The 16,340-nt window shown below is 39.5% G+C and overlaps 1 protein-coding gene across 1 annotated transcript; it reads left to right on the top strand.

Annotated features, from left to right (window-relative positions):
• Nucleotides 1–9,004: 9,004 nt before the first annotated feature.
• Nucleotides 9,005–14,804, top strand: LOC103476643 (uncharacterized). The gene is made up of 2 exons (XM_008429112.2): nt 9,005–11,292; nt 12,637–14,804. The coding sequence occupies exon 2, from the start codon at nt 13,019–13,021 to the stop codon at nt 14,276–14,278; it is 1,260 nt and encodes a 419-aa protein (XP_008427334.1). The 5' UTR covers nt 9,005–11,292; nt 12,637–13,018; the 3' UTR covers nt 14,279–14,804.
• Nucleotides 14,805–16,340: the final 1,536 nt, after the last annotated feature.

The following is a 16,340-nucleotide window of genomic DNA, read 5'->3' as shown; positions in this document are numbered from 1 at the left end:
GTAGAGCCGCTGCTCCTCCACGTCGAGAGGAGCCAGTTGAGGTGGCTCGGGCATCTGGTAAGGATGCCTCCCTGGTGAGGTGTTCCAGGCACGTCCCACCGGGAGGAGGCCTCGGGGAAGACCCAGGACACGCTGAAGGGACTATGTCTCTTGGCTGGCCTGGGAACGCCTTGGGATTCCTCCGTAGGAGCTGGAAGAAGTGGCTGGGGKGAGGGAAATCTGGGCCTCCCCTCATGAAGCTGCTGCCCCTGCGACCCGACCCCGGATAAATGGAAGAAGATGGATGGATGGATGGTTAATATTGGTATTTTATAAATTGTGTTGACAGACTTTCAAAATCAATTACTTTCATTCGCTAATTAACTGTTTTTGGGCATTAAAATTCGTAGTAAGAAAAATATTTTAATACAATGTCCCTTCATGATCAGAGAATCATACTTTAATTTGTAAATTAAAGTAAATGGAGAAGAAGAACAGAACGCACGAGAGTAAAGAGAGAACTGAAGCTGAGCTACGTCTGATGCCTGCTTATTTCCACTATTTCAATATAACACCACAGTGCCATGGCCCAGCAGCACAGGGTGCCAGATCTGCCAGCCTGCCTCAGCCTGGCACGGGGTGCCACAACCAGCTAACGGCAACTTCTTGCTTATTTGACGTATGCCACGGCTTTTGTGCCAGACTGAAATTTTATTATTTTATTTTGAACCAAAAACAAAACAAGCAACAAAAAAGCAAATACATCCGTCACGAATTCGGTGACATATACACCGCAGCTTCTGTGTCAGATTGAATAGGAATGAATTTATTTGGAAAATTAAAAAAAAAAAAGACACCAGTAGATCTGGCACAAAGTATTGCATTTCCTCTTAAGTGTTGCGTTCCGTCACAAAAAGCAAATACGCCCTGGTCTATTTTGGATACAGTCAGAAATGTCAATTTAAAATTTCTAATATATACACATTTAAAGAGCCTCAGTGAAAACATGTTGACAACTGCCACGTAAGGAGCCACGGGTGCCACGGACTGCTGCGTAAGCTGCCACGGGTGTCACGGGCTGCAGCGATCTGCTACTGGCACCTGGGACGGGTGCCACGGCCCAGCAGCACAGGGCGCTGGACCAGCCAGCCTGTCACAACCTGGAACGGGGTGCCATGAGCTACAGCTTAATCACGGCAACTTCTTGCTTCTTTGACGTATGCCACAGCCTTTGTATCAGACTGAAAATATATTATTTTATTTTAAACAAAAAACAAACAAACAAAACCAAATGCATGCACCATCACGGATTCGGTGACATATACCTTCTGTGTCAGATTAAATATGAATGAATTTATTAAAAAAACGAAAGAAAGGAAGAATAGAAAGAAAACATCGTTTTCTTTTGCGTTTCCTCGCAAAAGTATTGCATTTCCTCTCAATTGTTGCGTCCCCTTGCAATAAGCAAATTTGCCCTGGTCTATTTTGGATACATTCACAAATGTCAATTTAAAATTTCTTATATATACATATTTAAAGAGCCTCAGTGAAAACGTGTTTATATATTCTTAACTCTGTTTTGCAAAAAAACGGATTGAAAATTGACTAGTGAAATTAAACCTTGGCATTCAGACAACACTTCTGAGCGCTTCACAACTGAACAGGACACGTAAAAACAGAGGTATTTTTGTTTTATTGATCTTTGTCTCATTAACATTTGAAACAGAAACATTTAAATTTGACAAACAAAAAATCTGTAAGAGGGTAAATGTTTTCAGATAATAGATTCACATTTTGTCATCAATATAACCGTACAATTGTAATTGTATAATCGGAAAACCTGCTGAAATAATCAGTTTTGTAAAAAAGATGTTTAATTTTGTTATCTGGGATACCTCCAGTCTGTATTTTCTTGGGTAAGAGAACTTCAGCTCTTGTAGTTCATACTTTAAACCACAAGGTGGTTTAAAGTACAAAGCACAAAAGCACTGCCAGGTTGTTTTGAACCAGCTTATGCTCATTTTCTGTCATTTACTATTTCAGATTTAGTTTCTCCATACACATTAGGAATATCACAATAACTGCAATAATACAACATGGGCCAAAGTTTCCTTTCACCTTTAGTAAATGTGTTACAAAACAGTGATTCTTGAGAAATGGGACAAAATGGATTTACATTTTCCCACAAACATTTTTAATTATTCCTCAAGCTTATGTATACAAATATGACAAATAATGATTTGGAAATGTAAAGATTCTAAGGTGCAGGCTTCCAGGTGCAACATTTTTTTTGAAAATTACATTTTTAATGGACCTGACCCAGAACTTTGTCAACACCATCTGACAAAAATAAATATAATTTTTTAATGACCCTATTAGTGACATTTTTACTCAGTTTTGCAGACAAATGCTTCTCAAGAAACAAAAGAAATAGTATTTAAAACAAAAAACAACAAAGTCCATCTGATGGAGTTGACAGTGCATGTCGGAGTTGACACAGAACTGAAAGTGGTGACAAACTAGTGAGTAAAATGAAAAACGTGATACATGTGAAGTAATGCCATTTATGTAAAATATATTAAAATGAGTTCGTCCTGTGTGTCACTGTTGCCCTGTGACAGACTGGCGACCTGTCCAGGGTGAACCCTGCCTCTCGCCCGGAACGTTAGCTGGAGATAGGCACCGGCAACCCTCACGACCCCACTGAGGGACAAGGGTGTCAAGAAAATGGATGGATGGATGGATATTAAAATGAATTAACTACACATTTAAGTGAGATTTGTCAACACTATCACCGAATGAGTCACACTGCCAGTTAAAAACTCTGATGGAGTTGACACATGAAGGAGTTGACAAAATGTCAAACTACCTCAATTTATATGATGTTATTCTGAAGGAGGCCATATTGTATCTCATCAGGTTCATGAAATCTTTACAGTATACCAAAATTAAACATTTATTTCACAAAATTTCAAAGTTTTGTAAATTGTCAGTTATGGAGTTCACACATCATGGTTGTGATGCACAACTTAGGAATAAAACAGAAGAAAAAACTAAAGAGTAACATATGCCAACCAGAGCTGCCTAGCCCTCTTAGCAAAGGAAGAGAAGGGAAAGTGTCATGGGGTCCTCAGAAGTTCTGATGCCCACCAATGGTGCCCGATTTTTATTTTTTATTTTGCATTCTTTTTATGTCTCACGGTGTTGACAAAAACTTGGGACAAATTTCAACTGAGTTGGAAAATATATAAAAATTATTTTTAATTCAACTTGATACTTTTACAATTATTTATTTAAATACTTATACTTAATTGTCATAATATATTATTTTAATATTTCTATATTTGTTTTAAACTATTATAATGTGTTGAGTTCTGCTCCATGACAAGGGATTTTACAGACACTATCCACATACTACAAAGTTTACAAAAAACACCAGGAAAACATACATTGTTGTGCTCACATGACCCAGGTTAGTCAAGTCAGATATTTGAAAAAAATATATTTTGTGTATATTTTATTCAAATTTTGTGCTTCATGCATAGGACCTGTTTTGTCCCTATTCTCAAGAATCACTGAAAATATAAAAAATATATTTTTATTGATCAGTCCTCCTAGACTTGATTATAATGATCAAACATGAAGACAGTTTTTTAATTTTAAATCAGACATAGCACACATTGTCTGTGTCCATGAAAAGCTGACATGCTTTCCGGTTTATGGAGGTAAAAACTGAGTGGGCTTTCTTTATTGTCAGCTGCTGATCAATGGCAGAATGCTTGGCAAAAGCTCGAGAGTCAGGCTTTGTTCAAAGTTAACCTTTTGTGAGCACTCTGGATTTCTACAGGGAAGAAAGCAATCAGTCTTCCAGAGGAAAACATTTCCTTGGGGATTATTTACCACAACATTTCTTGTTTTTTTTTTTCCTGTTTTTATTGGTTTTTGTTGCCAAACAGCCTGTCTGCGGTTCCCCTCAAACGCTCAGTGACATGTTGGCTGTCTACATATGAGGCAGCTCTGGCTCTTTTAGTGGCTCTTTAGTGTTCGTTGGTGTGTGTGATGCCGTCTTGTTTTCGTAATGGTTGACTGCAGTGCTGCTCTGAGGAGGAATGAGGAGTTTTCAGTTACTATTTGCATGTAAGGCTAGCTGGTGGGTGTGAGCGGTCCTGCTTGAGGCGAGGAAATAAAATCCTAAAATCTGCCAAATGTCACAGTCTATCCACTTTTCTGCTGCACAGGCATTCCATTTTCCTTATGACAAATACAGAAACACATCTGCTAAACAGACCCAACTGAGGGACATGAGACAAAGCAAACCTTGTGCAAATACACACATTTCACATTTATGTTCATGTTTAATGTGTTTAGTGTTTCTTAGAAACAATATCCAGTTGCTTTTGACACTAGAACACAGAACCTGGGAACTTCAGGGAGTTTTTTTGTGTGGAGCAGTTGTGGAAAATAAGTATCCAAGGAGCTGTAGATTAGAGTTTAGATTTGCCCTGCTCTGCTCCTATCAGTCAAACATAATTTTTGTCAAAAGAATTCAAGCCAACAACTAATCAGAGCAGGATTAACGACTTCCATGTTAAATGCCTCAAACTTAACACTTCATTCACAGTTCTAGCAAACATGTTAATTTTGAAGGGCTGTAGACAGTGCTGAAGATGAACAAACTGTCAAGCCCCCATATTTTCTACAAAGCAACATTAATGAAGTGTCTGTTTTAGAGAATGAAGAATTTAATTTTGATTCCAGCTTTCGCTATAGTCAGATGCAAAGACAGGCTATTCAATCTGAACTTCTTAACAGTTATTGACCAGGAGCAGCACATTTTATCTGAAGTTGCTGTTGATTATAATTTATTATTTATCTAACATTAGTAAGAAGGCTATCATTTTTGTTTCTAATTATTTTTCATCAAAAATTCTTAAAATCTGATTATAATTGAATTTATTCTAAATATACTAAATAATGCAAAATACTATGCTATTTTGGATAGTATACCATTTTATAGATTTTATAGATACCATTTTATAGATTTACAGATTTTTTAAATTTTGGAATTAGATTTTACAGAACAATATACCAAAATCTGATAAAATGTTTGCTGAATAGTTGTAATGAGCTTTTTTAGAACATTCCACATAGCCGTTTTATTCCTTTTTCATATTTGCCTTCAAAGTTTCTGTGACAAAGTGGTTCAGTTTGTGTTCACCACTTGTCCCCTATTTTTATTTCTGATTCTCTTACTTTCTATAGTTGCTATATTGCTTAATTGGGGCCTGCCAATGCCAGCATTACACAGGGAAGTGAAGTGACTGCCTTGCAAAGCATTATCATTAGCCTTTTCCCTAAAGTTAGCAATAATATTAGCCCATTGCTCTGGGCAATGGGCTAATTGCCCAGAGCAATGGGCAATTAGCCCATTGCTGATTTAAACAAACCAGTCACATGAACCAATTACACATTGAATTAGTGTGGTCATTAAAATGAAGCTTACTGAAAGTTTCAAAATAAAAGCCTGCATATTCCTCTCACGTTAGTGCACCGCCATAGGCGGTGCAATAATATTAGCCTTTTTAATGTTTTTCTCAGGATAGGGATAGTGAACATTAGCACAAATATTAGTGCACATTATTTTTCTCTCATCGCTGTTAATACTGTGAGTGAGGTAGAGATATGAATCGCGGGAATATCAGAGATGACATATGCTTCAAACGGTTTTCGAATATGTGTCACGGTTCCTGAACGGAAAGAAACATAGAAGCATTTTATTTTAAACATTAGCAAATGAAAATGTTAGAATATTTTGTTTCAAATTTTTATGGAAACACCTTAAAATCACCGTTTCTTTTTAACCAAGGTTATGAAACAACTCTTGAAATTACTCCTGCCATTTTATGTCTAATATTAAGTAATACTATGGACTGGTTTAGTTGAAATTTGTTAGTCAAAATCCAGAACTATGTCCACATTTTGTTTTGAAAGATGAGGCAAAAAGAATTACACATGTGCGAGATATTCAGTGTGATGAAAGTAGAATCTGGAATTGGCTTATATAGCCCCAAAGCATTTGCGCATTACATAATTAGTGCCATATTTTAACCAGGTCAGTGGAAGAGTGTCCATGGATCTAAATGGACACCCTTCCACTGCTTCTGATTAAAAGAGACTTCCATATACGAGTTGAGATCACTTTCTTTGTGTCAAACATTCTATCTGTAAGAAATCCCCCTGATCCCTTTCAACTTAATCAAATGGAATCAAATGTGACCTGGAGGAAATCCTGGGTTTTTCTCCAAGTATAAATGAATCACAGCTTGGTGCTGATCTCGGATCGTCTGGGGAGAGCTTGGAGGTTTCAGGGTCAGTCCTCTGTGATTGTGTTTGTGAGAGATTTGACTGATTGTCCAAGAGGAAAAGGGGGCAAAAACCAACAGTGGGAAGCAGACAAACTTTGACAAGGAAGAGACCAAAGAGACATTTTAGCAAAGACATGTTGAGGACTTGGAAACACACCATGCACAGAAATTAAGATAAAATTAAGTCAGTTTGTGCACAAACTGACTTTAAAATGGCACCGGATGCATGTTCAGTTTTATTTTCACTCTGCTGTAAGTTTCTAATTCTTCAATGTCAATCTGTTAATGTTTTAAAGTTTGGAAACCTAAATAAAGCTCGTCATTCAAGTCAGAAAATGATTCATGCAACCACTAAACCATTATCTGCACTTCTGAAAAAAGTATAGATAAGCAGTATCTAGATGTCTTCTACATCAAGATGGTTTTGAAAACATTTAGATAAGATTCTGTTTCAGGATTTGAAACATTTTGGTGTGGTGTTATATGAGAAAAATCTAAACTAAAGTGTTACCTGATAGATGTGGTCACTGCAAAGAAGTAGAAATTCATTTACCAGGGTTTGTTTCACCCGCAGGACCATATAGAGGAGGTGATTCTATCAACTGGAAACCAGGAACAAAGAGGTCACACACTCAGGAAACTCAGATAGTTGAAGCACACACTGCAATCTGCATTACCAGGTTCACCAATAGACAGACAGAGGCAGTGTTCACCATCCAGTCAGGAAAAACTGTCCAGGTCAATTACAAGGTAGGCAGAGACGGCATAACCGGTTCAGAATCCATGAGCCAATAATCATATTCAGGTACAAGAAGAGAGTTCAGACCTAGAATCAGAATTACTAACAGGACAGACAGGAAGCAGGCAGGAGGAATAAAACAGGACAGGGTTAGAAATAAGACAATTATGATGCCAATTTCCCACACCCACATATTAATTTCATTCTAGTTTGAAACTGCAGCTATTGTTTACTATGGGGTACTGGAGTCTTATGATTACAAGAAACCAGTGAGATATTAGAGCTTGGTATCAGTGACTTATACTCTATGCATATTACACACACTGTGGTCATAAAGGCATGGTCTGCATTAATAATCGATTCGTATTAAAGGTGCCAGTAAAATGTCCTCCCACCATGACACCCCCACCACAAGAACTGCTGATTCAAGGCAGAATAAAGCATGTTGCTCACACCAAATTCTGGCTCTACTATTTGAACGTTGCTATTAAATCAAGACCAACCAATCTGTGTGATTCAAGCCTTTAGTTTTATGTCCTCAGTTGATGGGAAATTCAAAGATTATTTTCTGCATAAATTGATTGTGATGAGCTGATATTTGAACTACTGTTGCCTTTGTACCATCTTGATGTTGAAAGTTCAGACATCAAGAAGGTGTCAAATTCAAACAACTTTTGCTCACTGGATATTTGCTGTTACTCTTTTTTTGGGTCATTCACCATAAAACTAAAACATGATTTAATCTCATTGTGTGAGCAGTTTTTGACTAGCCATCAACAACCAAAAGTCTTCCCTACAAAACTTCACCAGGTCAACTTTTCCATGTTTGAGTTGAGCTGAGGCTGTGTGATTGGCTATTTATCTTTCTGCATGTCTCCGTTTCCATCTTCTATTGTCTGCCTGGACAGCATTTCATTAAATTCTAAGTTTTTGATTATCGTGACCCTCCAAAACAGCTATACGAGGCAGAAAGATGCTTTTACTGTGCAAATTCACGGAGTCATCAGTTATTCAGGCGAGGAGGACAGCTGGGAAACAGGACAGATGTCATCAAGAAGGAGGAAAAGATGGTCAATCAGCAGAGAACTGCAGCAGGACTAGACAGTTAACTTTGTAACAGGCTCCATCACACTGTGGTTTCTCTAAATATGACAACATGGAGAATATGAGAGGATAATCCTCTGAAGCTGGATCAAAGGAAATCAATGTGGGTTTCTGTCTGTACAAACAGAAAAAGTTGATATATGCACATTTACATAATGGCAGGATGCAGTCCTCTAAGGATATAGCATGTATATGTAGCTTCGACTACCTGAATAGATAAGATTAGCAGGAAGCTGCAACTTCCTGTGCCCGCTACAGCTGCTGCAAAAGCTGCTTTGTTAAATGGACCTCATACAAAGTGTTTCTAAAAATTGTATCATTTTTAAGTTCTGCTAAATTACCTATTTCAAAATGATATCCAAATTATTACAAAAATCTGGCAAATGTCCCACAAATCCAGTCACTGTTTGAAGCAACGTCAACCTTTTAGCTTTGAATCACTGAACCCAGCAGATGTAGCTCAATCAAAATAAACCCAGAGGGCAAAACAGGCAGATGCTATCAAAGAGAGGAAAGGAATCTATTCATGCACTGTTATCATTTTAAGTCCCACAACCCCTTTGGTCATTCATTACAGAAGCTGGTTGAGCACCAAAGCAATGCTTGAACCTTGAAAAATTTGATTCCCAAAGTAATCTCAGGAGTTCAAATGACTGCATGAAAACATGTGGAAATTAGCTACAAATCCTGTTGAATTTGCTCCTTAACGCGAAGCTGCAGCAATAGAAATGGAGCCAGTGATGCATACAAAATGGATGCATCACTGGCATTTTTTAAGTAAGAAAATTAGCTAAAAATGTATTTTAGGTGAAATGCTAATGCACTGGCCTGCGCAAGCCAGTTCCATAACCTGAGAGAAAATGCTAATAAAGGCTAAAATTATAACTAACTCGAGGAAAAAAGACAATAAAAGCTAATATTATTGCACCGCCTATGGTGGTGCACTTACCTGAGAGGATTATTGAGGCTTTTATTTTGAAATTTTCATTAAGCTTCATTTGAAATTGCAACACTAATCCCAGGTGTAACAGCGGTTTTGTTAAACCACTCATCCAATGGCCAAAAAAGCAATTACATGATGTAAAAATTGTCAAGGTTTTTATTTTGAAATTTTCAGTAAGCTTCATTTGAAATGGCCTCACTAATCCCATGTGTAATAGTGATTGGGTTTAAATCAGTTACATAATGCTCAAAACACAAGTAGTTCTGAATACCAGCTAAGTCCTCCAATGCAGTAACTGACAGTTCCGCCATGTTGTAGTTCTGACATGCTGCTCAGGCCTCTCTTTTAACTGAGTCTTGGTCAGTTAAAAGAGACTACAGTTATGGCGTGTTTGTAGTCCCAAGCAGCCGCTCTGCCCTGGTCTGTGTTCTATTGCTACGGTAACAGTTGCTACAGTAATTAATCCCCTAGTGCAGCTGTGAGTGACAGACAGTTCCCCCATGTTGTAGTTCTAACATTCTGCTCAACCCTCTGTCAATAACTGAGTGTTCAGGCATAGTTAGAACTACAATTAAAGCTGCAAGCAGCCTCGAGCGGCCCTCGCAGCAAAACGCCACTCCTGCCTATTGGCCACCACGGGGGTTCCAGCTCTGCCACCCGCCGGCCACCTCGGACCCTCCCGTGTCCGTCTGCCAGGCGATACGCATTAATGCGTTCGGCAGTGCTCCCTGGCAATGCACAAAAAAATCTGGTGCAGATTGGGCCATGTAGCAAGGAGATACAGCCGTTTGATTAACCTAGTGATGTCAAATTACAATGTAATGCTATTGGGCTCTTTAGAGGTTCATCAGAGTCAATCATAAAAAGTCTGGTGCAAATCGGACAATGCATGTGTGAATTAGAGATGATCGTAGACACATAGCGAGTATTGCCATTTGTTATTTAGCCACGTCCACACAGTTCAGCCAGTAGCAAACATTCGCAGATTTCATTATCATGTCATTTTATGTCAGTTGGCACAGCATTCAACCCATTTGAATCAGAGAGTAAAAGTAAGACATCCAGCAGAAAAAACAGGTGACTTGTTGTTGGAGGTGGGTGGGGCTTAGGTGTTGTCATCAATTGACCACCTGAATGTGATGAGGGCTGGTCTGTAGTCAGACATAGTGTAATGCAGCTGTGACCTTCTATGTGGAAGTTATCGCATCTTGATGTTTTATGGCGAGTAGTCAAAGTTTGGCACTTAGCCACGCCCACACTCTTTGATGTACGGGAAATCTTTTGATAACTTTTCACCTTCAATGTCTCAAGACTGTGCTGAGTTAGTTTGAAGTCTGTATCTCAAAAGCTGTAGGAGGAGTTCGATCAGATGTGACGTCTATAAAAAAGAGAAAATGGTGGCTTTTATCCAAAGTGGCCAACTTCCTGTTGGGTTTGGACCATGGCTCCAAGAAACTTTGTAGGGTCTGACAAGATACACAAGTGTACCGAATTTCATATTTCTTGGTTAAAGCATGGCGTGGGGCTGATCATTTAACAAATTATAACGGGCGCTATTGAGAAATTAGGCCACGCCCTCCAAATATTTTTGAGATTACAGACAAACAAACCCTAACTGACTCTAATTTGCTTCTTTCCTTTTCCTCTGTCTGAGCCTTGCTGCGGTGCATCTGACCTCTGATCTTAACTCAGACCTGTCCTGCCGATCAGATGACATACCCCCTTCATCACCAGCCAATGACAGTTGATATAGAACCGAAAAAGGAGAAGGAAGATTTCTACCACCTGGACACTGAAGGCACTAAAGTGTCCGCTGATCCTAATTCCTGGACATCTGGGAACTGCCATGCAGCAGACTACTGTATGGAGTCCTGCTGGACATTTTGACTGGAAGCTGATGCAGCTGATCTTTTACAATCCTCGCTGGTTTACTCTTTGGCATCAGCGTAGAGAAGGAAAATAATGTGTTTTAAAGAAAAAGAAAGCAAACTGAACTGTTGCCGCTTGTTTCATTGGTGGACAAAGGGACGGTTTGGACAACTTATAAAAAAATCCAACACCAGAGCCAGTTGGACTGTCAGGGAGCTGGAAGAGAGACGGAGGGAGGACCAGCTGCAGCGATGCCAGCAGCAGGAGGGGGAAGCGAGACGGAAAGGAGAAATGTGAGATAAATTATACACACACCGCTGTGATAGAGAATGTGTTCACTAATCCTGTTCACATATAGGAATTATCTATCTAGAAAAGAACATTTTGAAGGTTTTTAGGTACAATGTTAGATAAAATCATTCATTTTGTACCCTTTAAGGACCAGTGATCCTCTTAGGGCCCACAAGCCATAGGGAAACTGTGAAGGAAAAAAACTGTAATGACTAAAAGTTAAGAAAAAAAAAAAACGACAACGTGATACTGCTAAATTACATCAACAAAAAATCATCACAGATTCAAAACTAATAATGATTTGCAAATGTTTTAATTCCTTTGAAATAGTTTGGAACTAAATTAAACATCTCTAAGTGTTGAAAATAATTGATATTGCAGTGTTAAAATATTAAGAAGTATTTCTTTGCATTTAACTGAAACATTTAACTTAGAGTTGAATTCTATAAAGAATCCACAAATTGATTGAGATAAGTTTTGTGTATTTTGTATTGGGATGAATGAAAATTATTATGAGAAGAGAGAAATTTTACTACAAAATTGAGTAACGGATGAAATTATTGACTATTTAATTTAAAATATAAAAAAAAAACTTACATTGTTAACTTGTCTGAAATGCAAGGTAAAGTGAAAGTCTGAGACTTTAAGCAACCTGGGAGATGTAAATGGCTACTAAAAACTGATTGTGAGTAAAAGCAACATTTTCTAGATTTCAGTCTAAAACATTTTAATCTAGATTTGACAGTCAGTAAATTCAAAAAGAAAAATGTTGAATTAGAGGATTTGAGATTTGGTTTAAATTAAAGATGGCCATGTTTATTTTAGAGAAATAACATAGAGATGTTGAAAGCTGCTGAATTAAAATAAATAAATAAATAAATGAAAGGTAAACCTGTAATTAAAAGACTTGTTTGCTAAAGGATCTTCTAAAAGCAGTAAATATATGAGTTCACCTGAATTAACTATTAATCCTCCCAAAGTCATTATTTGAAGCAAAAGTGATTGTGACACATGGACAATGCCATGTGTAAAAAGGGGGGGAAAGGGAAATGGTGTGGTAATACTATATAACTACTAAAAAATTCTTACATAAATTTTTTTTTATGAACTTTTGAATTAACAAATACTGTTAGATGATTGATGCTTTTTCTAAATGGGTTGAAATAGTTCCAGCAAAGCATGCTTTTGAAATAATTCATGGGAGAACTTATAGATTGCCTCTGTTTGCTCCAGACTTACAGAAAGCAGATGAAGAACAAACATTAGCAGATTTTATGATCAGGACTCTTAAACTGAAGGAAGTGTCCAGTACAGATTTACTGCCTTCTGATTCTATTCCTTGGCAGGAGGCCGTTCCCATCGAGCCAGGAGACTGGGTCTACATTAAAGTCATGAAACAAAAGAACTGGACGAGTCCACGGTGGGAAGGACCATTCCAGGTGCTGATGACAACACCAACAGCTGTAAAGATTGCTGAAAGACCTAGTTGGATACATCTCAGTCACTGCAAGCTGCAGAGAGTGTTGGACCCCTAATCCTGAGTGGCGGGGAAGGTTGGCTACACAGGGGTTCCTGACCAATAGGGAGGTTCGTCTCAATGCCAGTTAAGAAACTCGACGCATCCTCACTGTTTAGTTTGGGGGTTTTGACATCTCTGCGCGCCGAGCAGCAATAGAGACTCCATATGCCAGGTGGATCTTCTACTGCGCTGTGACTGCAGCATGCCTGATGTTCGGAGGAGGAAGTGACCTCACTTTCCACCCACATGAATACAGCACCAACCTGTGGTGGCAGCTGATGAACAGGACTGCTCACGAGGAGAAAGAGGTGAATTGCTAWGTGTGTGCGCAGCTGCCAATTGCCACACACAACTCAGGTCTGCGTGTAGGACACATCACTGATGACAAACAGATGTGTCTCTATGGCCTGAGCACACAACCACGACTTAGCGTGCCAATACCAAAAGAATGCAAATGGTGCAAAAAGGATTATTCTGTTCTACTTCGGACAGGAGATGCCACGAGGGGACTTTTTGGAGTTATGAACTGTTCCTTTAGTGCTGACGTACTTCCGTTTACACAAACTGCATGGAAAATACCACAGACCATTTCTTTGGCAGGAGCTGAACCCGGGTCTCTGAGGAGCTGCGTTTTCAACAACGGACACGTTTCTCTTGGGATGTTACCTTGGAATTTGTGTAGCAAAGTTTACACCTACTACGAAATGACACCTGATTACATCAACTGCATTGCCTGCAGGGGTCAGAGGGCGACCCCCGACTGCAAAGTCTGGAAGGACAACCCAGTCTGTGACAACTTGCTTCAGGAGAAGAGTTTCAACATCATACATCGGACGAGAGGACGACAGGAGACAACACTGTGCAGCGCAATAGTGCCAGGAGACTATGGTTCACGTGTGATGGCGGACTGGTACTTCCTGTGTGGAAATGGAGCTTACATGGTCTTGCCACGATATTGGGGAGGACTGTGTGCTTTGGTCCCCTTAATCAGCCCGATTGCATTCATCAGGAAAGGACAACACGTTCTAGCTGCCCGCTCCAAGCGTGCAGTTATGCCGGAGGTCAAAAGATGGGGAGGCCTCACTACAGAGACTGGAGTTCCTTGGGAGTTCAAGCTTTGGGGCAGGGGAGAAAAGTTTATGCAAGGCATGTTTCTATGGGTCGGAGTAGGTGAGATTCGGGACCACGTTGAAATCAACAGATATGGATTACTGCGACTCAACAGCACACACCAGCTGGCCAATGGCACCGTGAGAGAGCTGACTGAACTGAGAAACATGGTTTTGCAAAACCGTGTTGTACTGGACTTCCTCACAGCCTCTCAGGGAGGTGTTTGTAAAATCATTGGCCCAGCGGGCTGTACATTTGTTCCTGACGAAACAGGAACTGGTGGAACTATTTCTGATGCTCTGACCTGGAGGAACTTAAACTTTATGTGGAAAGTGGAACGCAGGGATAATCTTCTTTAGACTTTCTTTCTTGGCTCACTTCCGGACCATGATGGAATTTACTGTTTAAGCTTGGAACATCTATTCTGGGTGTTTTGATTCTTTTTTGCCTATTCACAAGTTGCATTATTCCATGCCTTCGAAGCATGATGCTAAAGACATTTAACACTGCTGTGGTCAGCTATCAGCTGGTGAAAATAACCTATGACACAAATGAAGACGACTTGTTTTCTGATGATGAAGTTCTGTAATCAATAAACGGATTAATTCATTTGCTGAATGATTCCYACACCAAAAATGTGAAAACAAGTGGTGTTAGTGATGAGAAAACTGCATTTGATTTTTTTGCTGTTTCTTTTATTTTTCATTTTTTATTATATTCATATATTCATTGTGTATTTAAAAAAAGGTTCTTGCAGCTATTGGATGTATTCTTTTCTTTTCTATGCTTTGCTTTTGAATAAAGTTTACACACATTGTAAAATGATAAAAAAGGGGAGAAAATGATAGGTGTTTTTCCCTTTTGAACCTTCATTAAAAGAACCACAGACAACGTATATGAATTTTATGACCAAGCTTTTGCAAAAGAAGACTCAGCAAACTGCTCCTCCAAGCCATTCGTTCACTGAGCTTTCTAAAGACCTTTGGTTACAGCTTGTCTTTTATTATCAAGCAGAAACGGGGAGGATAGCTAAAGAAGACAGCGGAGACAAATTATTACTGCACACAGGCAGTTTCTAAAATGGGGAGTATTCCGGTCGATAAGGCACCTGTGGAAACGTAATTTAAGGTCTGGGAAACACGCAGTTAACCGTTTCACATGAAGACAAACAGGCAGATGGGGCCTCCAGGTCAGTTTATACACACAGAAGAAAGAACACTTTAAATTGAACATTGGACTGAATATGAACTAAAGTAATAACAAAATGACAATACCAAAAAATCTCTAACATATGGCTTTTCATCATGCTTAGGATCACTTGCTGGCAGCTGCAGAATGTAGAAAAGAGTATCAGGGCATATGGGAGGCTCCAGGAGGGACAGTTAGTTTATCTGCGTGATCATAGTGCTAGAGGTCGTCATAAAATCCAGGACCTCTGGAACCTGGTTATCCATCAGGTTATGAGAGCTCCAACAGCTGGAGGGCCAGTTTATACTGTTGCTCCTGTGGGCAGCTTGCAGAGAACTCAGAATGTGCTTCCTGACATGCTGAAGGCTTGGGCTGGGCAGGAACCCATATCTGTACCCCTGCAATTAAAGCCTACTTTGCCTTCAAAGGGGTTGAATGACTCCCTGGAGGATGACTTGTGCTGGTTAGTTCCTGATGCTTCAGTACCCACCTCTGCAGCTCCAGGGTTGCCTCCATAGGTGACTTCAGTAAATGTTCACCCTGTTCAAACTTCTGCAGAAGTTTATCCACACTTTCGTTGCACTGTAGGTGTTCAAGTGCTGGACAGCATTCAAATGTCCATCACCTTCCTCGACCTATGGGTCAAGCCAGAGGATCTACACAGCCAGTCTCCAATGCGCAGTTTGCCATTTTTCACCCTTGGTGTTGAAGTGTGCAAGGTTATCAACAAGGTGACGATGCAACACTGGGAGGTAGAATGTGGTGAGATGGGGTTCCACCCTCCCCATTCTGCGCACCAGGTAAGGGCAGAAGTGCACTGCTGATTGATGGGCAGGGCAGATGCCTTTATAGTTAGGCAGGCCGCTGCTAAGGTGTGTATGTCTTTGTTTCTCCCGCTACATGTCAGCTGCCTGAATTGCTTGTGTTCTTGATCTGATTCTAAGTGCCATTTTTACAATCAGTGGCTGGAATTGTGGTTGGTTTTTGGGTGCAACACCTACCATGCATTTCTGAAGTGTTGTTGCTCTGCTGGTGTTACAGGTGTTCTGTGTATCTGTGCTATAGTCAGAACACCGGTGCTTTTTATATATAGCCTTTTAAAAGTAACCCCCATCACCCCCATACTGGTAACAAGTGGAATACAAGAGGCAAAATATGTAATAAACTCCTGCTGTATTTACTGTAGTTGAGGTTTGTTAGTAAAAATTGTTTTTTTGAGGAATATTAGCTTGT

The sequence above is a fragment of the Poecilia reticulata genome, linkage group LG15 (genome assembly GCF_000633615.1).
Source record: "Poecilia reticulata strain Guanapo linkage group LG15, Guppy_female_1.0+MT, whole genome shotgun sequence".
NCBI classification, from domain to species: Eukaryota; Metazoa; Chordata; class Actinopteri; order Cyprinodontiformes; family Poeciliidae; genus Poecilia; species Poecilia reticulata.
Note: the sequence above shows the minus strand (reverse complement) of the source record. Positions and strands in the feature narration are given on the sequence as shown.